The 13360-nt window shown below is 44.9% G+C and overlaps 2 protein-coding genes across 2 annotated transcripts in view; one reads left to right on the top strand and one right to left on the bottom strand.

Annotated features, from left to right (window-relative positions):
- STKLD1 (serine/threonine kinase like domain containing 1) overlaps positions 1–2688 on the bottom strand; it is a 19029-nt gene extending 16341 nt beyond the window's left edge. Inside the window, exon 1 of the mRNA XM_032232837.1 lies at positions 2493–2688. The gene's annotated coding sequence lies outside the window, so the exon portion shown is untranslated. The remainder of the gene's footprint in view (positions 1–2492) is intronic.
- On the top strand, positions 548–13360 carry SURF4 (surfeit 4). The gene is made up of 6 exons (XM_032232838.1): positions 548–862; positions 7068–7254; positions 8910–8986; positions 9459–9502; positions 11041–11227; positions 12635–13360. The coding sequence occupies exons 1-6, from the start codon at positions 815–817 to the stop codon at positions 12899–12901; spliced, it is 810 nt and encodes a 269-aa protein (XP_032088729.1). The 5' UTR covers positions 548–814; the 3' UTR covers positions 12902–13360.

Below are 13360 nucleotides of genomic sequence, written 5' to 3'. Positions count from 1 at the left end.
TAGGTGGCCCAAAATGCCATAGCCACCCTAAACATCTGGTTGGTTGACATGATAGGTGGCTCAAAAGGCAAAACAAATTGCCATTTCCCGCCTGAACATCTGGCTGGATGACTTAAATAGGTGGCTTAAAATGCCAAAGACAGCCTTAACATCTGGTTGGCTGGCTGACATGACAGGCGGATCAAAAAAGGCAAAATGACACACCCAGCCTAAAACATCTGGCCAGAGGATTTAAACGGGTGGTTCAAAATGCCAAATGCAGCCTAAACCAAGGCGCCCTTTCATTTTTGGGAAGCCAAGTCCCAAAGCAACATCTGGCGGGGGGGGGAACCGAACGCCTCCCCCCCACCCCCCGCATTTGGTCCTCTTTTTGCACGCCGGGCGGAGCGCGCGTTTTTACGCATCTCTCCAACCTCCGGCCCTGCGGGCGGGGATCCAGACACCGGGGCGGGACCGGGAGACGGGGTGGGGCCGGCCTTCCTTTCTTCCCCCCCGCCCCCATTGCCCGCCCTCGCGTGGGCCTGGCCCGCCGTCGGCCCGCCCTTCCCTTCCCTTCCCTGCCGGCTGCGCGGTTCCTTTAAGAATCGGCCTACGTGGCACAGCCCAGGCAAGGCAAGGCAAAGGCGAGGCGAGCGCAAAAGCGGTTCCGCCACTTCCTTGGGCAATCGCGGCGGGGGCGGCAGCAGCATCTCTCCAACCAGCCGTGGGGGGCGGCGGCGGCTGCCTACAAATCGTCTTTCCCAGCAGATTTTGCCCCCCCCCTTGCCCCCCAGGAAAGAAACCATCAATATAAAGCCAGCCAGCCAGCCAAGCCATGGGGCAAAACGACCTGATGGGCAGCGCCGAAGATTTTGCAGATCAGGTGAGTTTGGGGAGGTGGGTGGCAGAGGGTCTCCAATTGGGGAGGGGGGCTTTTCCCTTTGGTTTGCAAAGAGATGAGGGAGGGGGGGGTTCCTTTCAAAAAAAGAAGCCCGTGCCAATTCCCATTGATCTTTCCTTGCTCCTGGGATTGGAAATAGATTGTGTCCATTTGTAAATTATTTGCCAAATAAATAAATAAACCAAGCCAAAGAAAGAGGGAAAGCTAAGAAAAGTCTAGGTCCTTTTGGGGAGGGAGGGGCAGGGTGGTGGGGCGCATGACTCTCCCACCCCCCCTCTCCCACCCTATCAGAGCTGACCCTGCTTTTTTGGGGAAGGGGGTGACCAGGCACTTGCCCCATCTCACCCTGGAGTTGAATAGGTAGATTTGGCTGAACAAAAGAGTCCTTTTATTATATTATTATTTTTAAAAGAAAGGATGGGTGGGTTTTTTTGCCATCTTGGAGAGAAGGCGCCCACCCTGAAGCGAAGATCAGCGTGCATTTAACCATGATTGCTGAACAAGCTTGGATTTAGCCTGGCACACACACACACCCTTAAGCCGTAAACCACTTCGAGGCCAGGGTAAGGGGTTGCCGTTTTGGGCAAAAACGCACACGCGGCTTCTTTGACAAAATGGTAGATCTGGCCTAACAGAGGTGTGTGTGTGTGTTTGTGGTGTTGAATTTTTGTCTTCCTTCATCTTTCTCTAGTAGCACTGAGGAATGGGGTCCACTGGCTAGGATTTAACCTAGTTTGATGCAGGATCGGTAGGCTGGTTTGTTCTCCGTGCTCCTTTTTCTGGATGCTTTTGGGTTATGCCTCTGCTTGACGGTGGGCAGGAGCCCGATGGGGACAGCCTAATCCTTCAATTAACAATCACAATCGGGACCGGAATTTGTGTTTCTAAGCTAAGTGGCCTCAGGCCTGATTTTTACAAACTTTTTTTGTTAAGTGAATCATTTGGTTGTTAAGCAAATCTCTGGTTTTGCTTGTCGGAAGCAAAAAAAAAAAAGCTTCACACTATCCTGGGGCGCGCCTTCCGTTGTAAATACACCCCAGTTGCCAAGCGCTTGAATTTTCACACAATTGTGGGGATGCTACGACGGTCATAACTGCGAGAACCGATCATAATTCACTTTTCTCGTGCCATTGTTACTTCAAACGGACGCGTAAAGGAACGGTTTGAAAGCCCTGGACAACTTAAACTGCAGACTGGCGTGTTTTGAAAATGCCTGATTGAGAAAGAATGATTTTTTTTAAATTTAAAAAATTCTTTTTTGGAGGACACCAAAAAATCTGGTCAGCCTATCTAGGTTATCTTGCTTTTATGATGACTCTGGGTCAGCTTAAGATTCCCCCCTCTTGTCCCGCAGAATTGTAAAATACAGGAAGTCCTCGGCTTACGACCAAGGCGGGTTTTGCTCCGTTTACGGCCTTCCTTCCCACAATTGTGCAACAAATCACTGCCGTTGGCCAATTAGGGACCTGGTGGTTAAGCGAATTGTAAAACACACAAACACACACACACACGGGGACTCTGCAACCGTCATAAATATGAGCCGGGTCTGAATTTTGATCATGTGACTGCGGGGATGCCTGCAACGGTTGTGTGAAAAGCAATCACAACTCACTTTTTTTCCCCTGCGCTGTTGTCATTTTGAACGGTCCACTAAAGGGGATGTTGTAAGTTGAGGACTTTCTGCGCTCTTTGGGTGGTAAGGATGAGTCTTGCTTCTATATATTGTGAGGACGCAATGCGGCTCAGGGGCTAAGACGCTGGGCTTGTCCATCAGAACGTTCGGCGGTTCGAATCCCCAGCGCCGCGTAACGGAGGGAGCTCCCGTGATTCATCCCAGCTTCTGCCAACCTAGCAGTTCGAAAGCACGTAAATAAATGCAAGTAGAAAAATAGGAGCCACCTTTGGTGGGAAGGGAACAGCATTCCGTGCGCCTTTGGCGTTGAGTCATGCCGGCCACAAGACCACGGAGACGTCTTTGGACAGCGCTGGCTCTTTGGCTTTGAAATGGAGATGAGCACCACCCCCTAGAGTCGGGAACGACTAGCACAGGTGTGCTAGGGGAACTGAGGCAACGATTTAAAAGAACTTTCTGCTTAGTCTTCTCTGTGAATGAATGAATGAATGAATGAAAGCTGTAAGTTAGCCCTCCTTCAAACTTCAGGGACTGCCCCAAAGAAGAGGGAGCCAAGCTATTCTCCAAAGCACAAGAAGCAATGGGTGGAAACTAATCAAGGAGAGAAGCAACCTAGAAGTAAGGAAGAATTTCCTGACAGTGAGAACAATTAACCAGTGGAACAAAACTTGCCTCCAGAAATTGTGGCTGCTCCAACACTGGAATTTTTTAAGAAGAGATTGGCTAACCATTGGTTTACGGTATGGGGTTTCCTGCCTAAGCAGGGGGTTGGACTAGAAGACCTCCAAGGTCCCTTCCAAAACTCTATTCTATTCTGTCGCTGTGTTATTCCCCCACCCCCACCCCCCAGCATCTTATGAGCAGGGCAAAAAGTTAGGTCAGGTTGCCTTTTTTCTTCTCTTTTTTTTCTGAGAAGAATTCACCTGCTGTTAAAAAGTAAACAGGAAGATTGGAAAAATATAGAAGTCTGGTCAACAATTGGCAGAAAGAACCTTGCCAACAATCTTTCACCATAGAAAGGATCCACAATGTGACTTGGCTGGTCTCCTGCCCCCACCCCCCCCAAAAAAGGCTATAAATTAAAAACAAAATCAACCATGGGGCCTTTTGAGAACCTGATAGGAACTGGATCTGGGGAGCCCTTGCCGCCCCCCCATGTTTAGTAGTTTTGTTGCTGGCGTTTCACTACCCAACTGGGTAACATCATCAGTGTTATGCGAGGAGGGCTGGGGATAATGAAACGTCTGCCAGAAAACCACCAAGCTCAGAGAGCACCAAGGATCCCATAGTCATTGTTATTCTCTCCTCCATTCTTTCCTCTCTATCCAAATCCTACTCCCTTGTAGCACTGATGATGTTCCCTAGTTGGGTAATGAAATGTCTGTTAGAAAACAACCAAGCTCAGAGAGCACCACAGTCCTCCTCTTCCTGCTCCTCTTCACACACCCCACTCTCCCTTCTAGCACTGATGAGGTTCCCTAGCTGGGTCATGAAATGTCTATAGGAAAACCACCACGTTCAGAGAGCACTAAGGATCCCACAGTTCTCCCCCTCCTCTTCACACACCCCACTCCCTTCTAGCACTGATGATTTTCCCTAGCTGGGTCATGAAATGTCTATAAGAAAACCACCAAACTCAGAGACCACCAAGGATCCCACAGTCCTCCTCCTCCTGCTCCTCTTCCTCCTCCTGCTCCTCTTCACACATCCCACTCCCTTCTAGCACTGATGATGTTCCCTAGCTGGGTCATGAAATGTCTATAGGGAAACCACCAAGCTCAGAGAGCACCAAGGATCCCACAGTTCTCCTCCCCCTCCTCTTCACACACCCCACTCCCTTCTAGCACTGATGAGGTTCCCTAGCTGGGTCACGAAACATATTTAAGAAAACCACGAGTTCAGAGAGCACCAAAGACTCCATGGTTCAAATCCAGCTACAAATATTCTCTTATCTTGATAAACTGGGTTTATTGGCAACGTAGGGGAAACCCAGCAAGCTATATAATTGTAACCAGGGTCACCCTGCCCCATTCCATGCGTTTGTTCATTGGGGATTAATTCACACAACATGCCGAGCCACTAAACATGTAGAAAACGATACCTTTCAGTAAATCTATGAGCCGTGATGTTTTCTCATAGCAAACCACAACTGCATTAAACCTGCATTAAACCACAACTGCATTAAGCCTGATGGCGAAGCCATCAAAACCACCAATCAGGACAAACCACCATCCCGTCTCTCGGTTCTCCTCCTCTTTACTTTGTTATGAACATTTGATGTTTGTTTGTTCTTTGCCTGCTGCTTCTTTCCTTTCCAGGTCTCTGCATCTTCGATAGGAACCACCTGGAGAGGCCGGGGGTCATGTTTGCCCTTAATGTGGACGGGTTAATTTATCATGAATTGATTGATTTGCCGTAGCCATTTCATTGGCAGCAAAAGAAGAGCCGGCTGCTGTAAAATTGCCTTTAAAAACAAACAGTTCAATAGCTATATTCCACAACTTTTTTTACAAAACAATTTTTAAATTCATTTCATGTATGTATGTATGTATGTATGTATGTATGTATGTATGTATGTATTGGATGCAGTGCAACCATCCTAGTGTTATCTCTGCCATACAGATTAACATAAAAAACAGATGATATACAAATAACATTGTCTTCTTACATTACATTGATATCTATCTATCTATCTATCTATCTATCTATCTATCTATCTATCTATCTATCTATTATCTATCTATATATAATCTCTCCTCTCTCTCATCTATCTATCTGTATATCTATTTGTATATATAATCTCTCTTTCCTCATCTATCTGTCTGTCTGTATATTTATCTGTATATATAATCTCTCCTATCTATCTATCTATCTATCTATCTATCTATCTATCTATCTATCTATCTATCTATCTATCTATCTATAAATCTATCTGTATATAAAATCTCTCCTCTCATCTATCTGTTTGTCTGTCTATCTATCTGTATATACAATCTGTATATATAATCTCTCTCCTCTCTCTCATCTATCTATATCTATCTATCATCTATCTATCTATATCTATCTATCTATCTATCTATCTATCTATCTATCTATCTATCTATCTATCTATCTATCTATCTATCTATCCTGACTCTGAACCACTTAGAGAGGGCTGGAAAGCACTGTGAAGCGGTATATAAGTGCATCTATCTATCTATCTATCTATCTATCTATCTATCTATCTATCTATCTATCTATCTGTCTGTCTGTCTGTCTGTCTGTATATATAATCTCTCTCCTATCTATCTATCTATCTATCTATCTATCTATCTATCTATCTATCTATCTATCTATCTATCTATCATCTGTCTGTATATATAATCTCTCCTCTCTCTCATCCATCTATCTGTCTGTCTGTCTGTATATGTCTGTATGTCTGTATGTATATGTATGTTTGTGTGTATCTGGTGGCATCTGAGGAGGCTCTTTACAGTTGCTTCCTAGTGCAGAGAAGCCTTCACCAAGTTTTGATCAAGTTTCCGCTTCTCTGCTAAGCTTATCTGACAATTATAGATGGTTCCGCTGATAGGAAAACCTCCTTCTTCTGTCCTGTTGTGAATCAAAATACGTAGCTCAGTGTTCCAGCAGCCGCTTGATGGGCGGAATGTAAATTCAATCAAGAAATAAAATAAACATGTTCGGGGCAGTCCAGAGTTAATTCTGGGGTTTGAACATATGCAGGTTCTTATCTGTGTAATTTTACCTGTTTAATTTACCTGTATACTTTTATCTGTTTAATTATCTGGATGTTTGGGATAGGGGGTTTCCAAATTTTGGGGTGTTTTCCAAGGAAGATGGTGTTTTTGATTAGAGACAGCGAGTCCTTTTGAAATAAGGGAGTATCCGAAAAGTTTACGATTGGGTTGGGATCTCTGCATGATTTTAAATAGAGGGATTGAGAGCTTTAACAGATGAATAGAGTTGGAAGGGACCTTGTAGGTCATCTAGTCCAACCCCCTGCCAAAGCAGGAGACCTTACACCATTTCTGACAGATGGCAGTATAGTAATCCTCTAGTTATAATCATCTGTTTACGGATTGAAGTTACGGCGGCGCTGAAAGAGGTGACTTATACTCAGTCCTCACACTTACAACCGTCACAGGAAAAAAAGTGAATTATGACTGCTTCTCACACTTCCGGCCGTTGCCGCATCCTCCCCACGGCCACATGATCAAAATTCAGCCACTCGGCAACTGACTCGGATTTATGACGGTCACATTCTCCCGGGGTCACGGGACCCAAAGCTCGCATAACCACACTCTTAGCAATGGGAATGGGGGGTGGGTTTGATTGCGGTCGTAAGTCGAGGCGTGCCTACAATGACTCAGGATACATCCTCAAGAGAAGAATTAGATCCGGTTGAGGGCGGGGAAGGGGAGAAGGATCTACGCGATCCCTTCCTGGCGTTTCTGGGGTCTTCCTTGGAAAGGAAGTGGAGCGAAGTGGGAACGTGGCTTTTCGCCACCTTCTTTACCTGCCTTGTTTCCCCCCCTCCCTCCTCTCGTGCGCCAGTTCCTACGGGTGACGAAACAGTACCTTCCCCACGTGGCCCGGCTGTGCCTGATCAGCACCTTCCTGGAAGACGGGATTCGCATGTGGTTCCAGTGGAGCGAGCAGAGGGACTACATCGACAGCACATGGAACTGCGGCTATCTCCTGGCCTCCATCTTTGTCTTCATTAACCTCTTCGGGCAGTTAAGTAAGTGACCCAACGGGGTGGATGATGGGATGGGTTTCTTGGGGGGGCGGGGGGCGCAATCAGGAATTGGAACCACGAAGCTGGAGTTCACAAGGCACCTTTATTGGTTGGCTTGGCATCCCACATATATATATATATATATATATATATATATATATATATATATATATATATATATATAGAGAGAGAGAGAGAGAGAGAGAGAGAGAGAGAGAGAGAGAGAGAGAGAGAGGGGAGAGAGATTATATATGTATGTGTGTATGTATGTGTGTGTGTGTGTATATATATATATTAGATAGATAGATGATAGATAGATATGTATGTACATACATTCATACATACATACATACATACATACATACATACATACATACATATATATATATATATATATATATATATATGAGATAGATGATAGATAGATGATAGATAGATAGATAGATAGATAGATAGATGAGAGAGAGGAGAGAGATTGTATATACATAGATAGACAGACAGATAGATGAGAGAGGAGAGAGAGATTATATATACAGATAGATAGATAGATAGATAGATAGATAGATAGATAGATTAGATAGATAGATAGATAGATAGATAGATAGATAGATAGATAGATAGATAGATAGATAGATATAGATGATACATGGATGGATGGATGGATAGATAGATAGATAGATAGATGAGAGAGGAGAGAGATTGTATATACAGATAGATAGACAGATGAGGAGAGAGAGATTTTATATATATATATATATATATATATATATATGATAGACAGATAGATAGATAGATAGATAGATAGATAGATAGATAGATAGAGGAGAGAGAGGAGAGAGATTGTATATACAGATAGATAGACAGACAGATAGATGAGAGAGGAGAGAGAGATTATATATACAGATAGATAGATAGATAGATAGATAGATAGATAGATAGATAGATAGATGATAGATAGATAGATAGATAGATAGATAGATATAGATGATACATGGATGGATGGATAGATAGATAGATAGATAGATGAGAGAGGAGAGAGAGATTATATATATATATATAGATGATAGATAGATAGATAGATAGATAGATAGATAGATAGATAGATATAATTCAAGATATAATTCAAGATAATAATTCAAGACAGTGGACGTATCTAATATGCCTGCCTGTTTTCCCCACAAAAACAACCCTGCGAGGTGTGGGCTAAGACCGAATGACTGGGCCCAAAACCGCCCAGCTGGGTTTCATGCGTAAGATGGGACTAGAACTCCCAATCTCTTGGTGATTGGTCCAAAGTCACCCAGCTGGCTTTCATGCATGAGACTAGAACTCCCAGTCTCTTGGTGATTGGCTCTTGCCTTACAACAATTACGCTTAGTGACCAAAGTTACAACGGCACTGAGAAACAGTGACTTATGACCATTTTTCAAACTTACGACCGTTGGCAGCATCCCCTTGGTCAGGTGATTCCCCCTTTCAAACCTCCTAACAACCCAAGTCAACAGGGTGGGGGAGTGATTCTGTAAACCACTGTGGCAAGGAAGGGGTAAAACGGTCGGCCAAAACTCGCCTCACAAATGTCTCACTTAGCGGTGGAAATTTTGGGTCTTTATCGGGGTCATAATTCTGCATTTTTTTTTTTTACATTTTCTTCCTAGGCGGTTGCATTCTTGTGCTGAGCAGGAATTTTGTTCAATATGCCTGCTTTGGATTATTCGGAATTATTGCATTACAGGTAAGAAATAGAACAGGGAAGGGACCTTGGAGGTCTTCTAGTCCAGTGTTTCCCAACCTTGGCAATCTGAAGATGTCCGGACTTCAACTCCCAGAATTCCCCAGCCAGCGAATGCTGGCTGGGGAATTCTGGGAGTTGAAGTCCGGACATCTTCAGATTGCCAAGGTTGGGAAACACTGTTCTAGTCCAACCCCCTGCCCAGGCAGGAAACCCTACACCACTTCAGACAAACGTTTCTCCAACATCTTATTAAAAACCTCCCGTGTTGGAGCATTCACAACTTCTGGAGGCAAGTTGTCCCACTAGTTAATTGTTCTAGCTTGTGAATTTCTCCATTCCAAAACCTACTGCAGGAAAAAATCCCGAGTGAATTTTGTAAAAAGGGATTGAAGTGGGATTGACCAGAAGGAAGAATATTTTCCAGCTTTTCCTCATCTCTATCTTGTTTTCTTTTTTTCCCTCCCCCTTCTAGACAATTGCATACAGTATTTTATGGGACGTGAAGTTTTTGATGAGGTATGTCTCATTTTGCATGGCTTCACAAACGTATTCCGAATTTAGAACCTTCTTAGTTTAGTTAATTTAGTTTATTGTCATTGCACGTGGCACAACGAAAATAAATGCCGCCTTCAGGGTAGATAGGTTTGAAATCAGGGATCAAAACCAAATTGGCTCTTTAAATTCACTGCCTTGTCCGTCAAATTTACAGTCCTTTTAAAATGGAAGATAAATTCATAACAAAAATGTATAAATATTTATTAGAAGTGACATTGGGAGTAGTGGTAGTTAAGGGTTGCATGATAGCGTGGTCCAAAAATTTTGGCCACAATATAGATCTAGTGGATTGGGAAAGAATTTGGAACCCAAATTATAAACGAACAAGATCGGTAGCGTACAAGGAAAACATGTACAAAATGTGTTATCATTGGCATGGTTCCACCACAAAACCACAGTCGACTAAAGCGCGCTCGACGAAACCACGTATCTGACGTCATCACAGCGCGACGAAAAAAGCACGCTGTGAGCGGTAAAGCTAAAATTAACGCGTAAACCTAACCCCCCCAAACCTAACCCTAAACCTAACCCTTAACCTAACCCTAAACCTAACGCTAACCCTTAACCTAAGCCTAACCCTAACGCTTAACGTAACCCTAACCCTTAACCTAACCCTAAACCTAACCCTTACGTGAATCGGCTTGCTTTAAAAGCGCTTTTTAAAGCGCCCTTTTTTCTCCGCGGTCGTTGTTGTCGCGCTGCTGATGATGTCAGCGACGCGCTTTAATCAGGCGCGCTTTAGTGGACCGCGGTTTTGTCGTGCCACGGTTGGCAGTTACCACCAATGAGATTGGCCAAAATGAATCCAACCTCCAAAAAAACACAAGGGACTTTCTATCATATATTGTGGAGCTGTCCGAAAACTCAAAAAATATTGGATTAAAATTTGGAAATGGATCCAACAAATTACAGAGGATCAAATAGAATGCAAACCGTAACTCTTTCTGTTGGGAATAACCATGAGGAAATGTAGAAAGAAAATTAAATATCTATGAATACTAAATACTAAAGCCAGAATGATGTTTGCCCAATGTTGGAAATAGAGTCATATTCCCCCGGATGAATTAGTGATTCAGAAAATTCTAGATTGCGCAGAAATGGATGAGTTAACATTAAGATTAAAGGATAAAGAAGAGTCTGAATACTATGAAATTTGGGGTAATTGGTATAAGTGGTTGCATAACAGAAATAAAATTAATCTAGCCAAGAAACAATAGAGAAATGTATAGAACTGTAAATGAATGTACATAGAGAAGCAGGATAAGATTGATATTTACAGGTAGGATGACACAACGTTAAGGTGATGATTGTAAGTTGTTATAGATGGAAAAAAAACAATAAAAATTTGATCAAAAATAATAATAAAATAAAACGGTGCCCAAAGGGGACAGGGAAACCCCAGAATGATATAGAAGGCAGCCTTGAAATGTTTCCATCTCTGTTGAAGACCCACATCTTGGGGGTCTGTTGTCTTTTTTCTCGTTTTTTTCCCCCTGCAGAAATCTTGCCCTGGGAGGGGGTTTACTGCTGCTGTTGGCGGAGTCTCGGTCGGAAGGGAAAAGCATGTTCGCGGGGGTACCGACCATGCGGGAAAGCTCCCCAAAGCAATACATGCAGCTGGGAGGACGGGTGCTTCTAGTCCTCATGTTTATGACCCTCCTGCATTTAGACGTTAGTTTCTTTTCGGTAAGTGACTAACATCGAGCCTCTGTTATTTCCTCGGCTTCTGCCCTGCATCCATTCATCTTCACCCCCTGCCTTTTATCCCCAGAGCTAGGGTGGGGCTTTGCTAGCAGCAGTGGCTCTTCTGTCCCAAGGACCGGCCCATAGATTTCCACTGCTCTCCTCTCCTCTGCCACATCCATTCATCTCCACTTCCTGCCTTTTATCGTCAGAGCTAGGGTGGGGCTTTGCTAGCAGCAGTGGCTCTTCCGTCCCAAGGACCGGCCCATAGATTTCCACTGCTCTCCTCTCCTCTGCCACATCTATTCATTTCCACCCCCTGCCTTTTATCCCCAGAGATAGGGTGGGGCTTTGCTAGCAGCGGTAGTTCTTCTGTCCCAGGGACCGGCCCATAGATTTCCACTGCTCTCCTCTCCTCTGCCACATCTATTCATTTCCACCCCCTGCCTTTTATCGCCAGAGATAGGGTGGGGCTTTGCTAGCAGCGGTAGTTCTTCTGTCCCGGGGACCGGCCCATAGATTTCCACTGCTCTCCTCTCCTCTGCCACATCTATTCATTTCCACCCCCTGCCTTTTATCCCCAGAAATAGAGTGGGGCTTAGCTAGCAGCAGTGGCTCTTCCGTCCCAAGGACCGGCCCATAGATTTCCACTGCTCTCCTCTCCTCTGTCATATCTATTCATCTCTGCCCCCTGCCTTTTATCCCCAGAGCTAGGGTGGAGCTTCGCTAGAAGTGGTGGTTTTTCCGCCCCAAGGACCGGCCCATAGATTTCCACTGTGCTCCTCTCCTCTTCCACATCCGTTCATCTCTGCCACCTGCCTTTTATCCCCAGAGTTAGAGTGGGGCTTTGCTAGCAGCGGTAGCTCTTCAGTCCCAAGGACCGGCCCATAGATTTCCACTGCTCTCCTCTCCTCTGCCACATCTATTCATCTCCACCCCCTGCCTTTTATCCCCAGAGATAGGGTGGGGCTTTACTAGCAGCAGTGGCTCCTCCGTCCCGAGGACCGGCCCATAGATTTCCACTGCTCTCCTCTCCTCTGCCTTCTGCGCATCCGTACATCAGGCAATGGACCTAGTTTTTCCTCCTTTTCCTCATCAGGCACCTCCAGACCTGGGGGCTGTTGACTCTCCATCTGAGGGCTGAAGCCCAGGCTTCACCTCTGTCTCTTTCACTCTCTCTGCCAGCTGTCCACTCCCTCTTCCCCTTTGGACCTCTCAGGTTGCCTTGATGCTGAGCCTGACTCCCACGCTTCTTCCTCTTCCTCCGATTCGGCTGCCGGAGGGGCCGGTGTCTGAGAGGCCACAACAGCACCATTAGGGGAAACCCTGATGGAGAGGCCAGCTTTGTTGGGTTTAGCTGGGTTTCTGCCTAGCTCTCATTCACGGTTATGTTCTCCCTGGTTGTCGCAGATCCTGCAGAACCTGGTGGGCACGGCGTTGATCATCCTGGTGGCCATCGGATTCAAAACCAAACTGGCGGCCTTAACTTTGGTCATCTGGCTCTTTGCCATCAACCTGTATTTCAACGCTTTCTGGACTGTCCCAACTTACAAACCCATGCACGATTTCCTGAAATACGACTTCTTCCAGACCATGTCGGTCATCGGAGGCCTGCTTCTCGTGGTGGCCTTGGGTCCCGGCGGCGTCTCCATGGACGAGAAGAAGAAGGAATGGTAGAGAAGAACGGAGGATGAGGAGGGGGGGGAAAAATAAGCGACACAGCATCTCAGCATCTGGGAACTGACTTCACAGTTTTGGGAATTGAAAACCAAACAAAACTGGCATCATTTTTTTTTAATAGAGGTGCCTCTGTTTTTCTCTCCCTTTTTAAAGGCGCAATCTCTTTTCATGTTTGTTTCTTTTTAAAATGTTGCTTTAGTTCACGACTGCGCTGATCGTCATCCCGATTCATGGATGATTCTTCATTCGAGAACGTTTTTGGGGTTTTTTATTTTTTTCTCTTGCACTGTTTTCCTCTCTCCTATAATCTTCTGCAAAATTGGAACGAAAACAGCAGCTGCCTTGGCTGCGTCTCTCTGCCAGGGTTAAAATTTCTTTTTGGCAACTGTGTTTTTGTTTTTAAATTTTAAACTACTGTGATCCGATAAACCTTTGCTGTGTACTTTTCCAGTGTGA

The sequence above is a fragment of the Thamnophis elegans genome, chromosome 16, assembly GCF_009769535.1.
Source record: "Thamnophis elegans isolate rThaEle1 chromosome 16, rThaEle1.pri, whole genome shotgun sequence".
NCBI lineage: Eukaryota > Metazoa > Chordata > Lepidosauria > Squamata > Colubridae > Thamnophis > Thamnophis elegans.
Note: the sequence above shows the minus strand (reverse complement) of the source record. Positions and strands in the feature narration are given on the sequence as shown.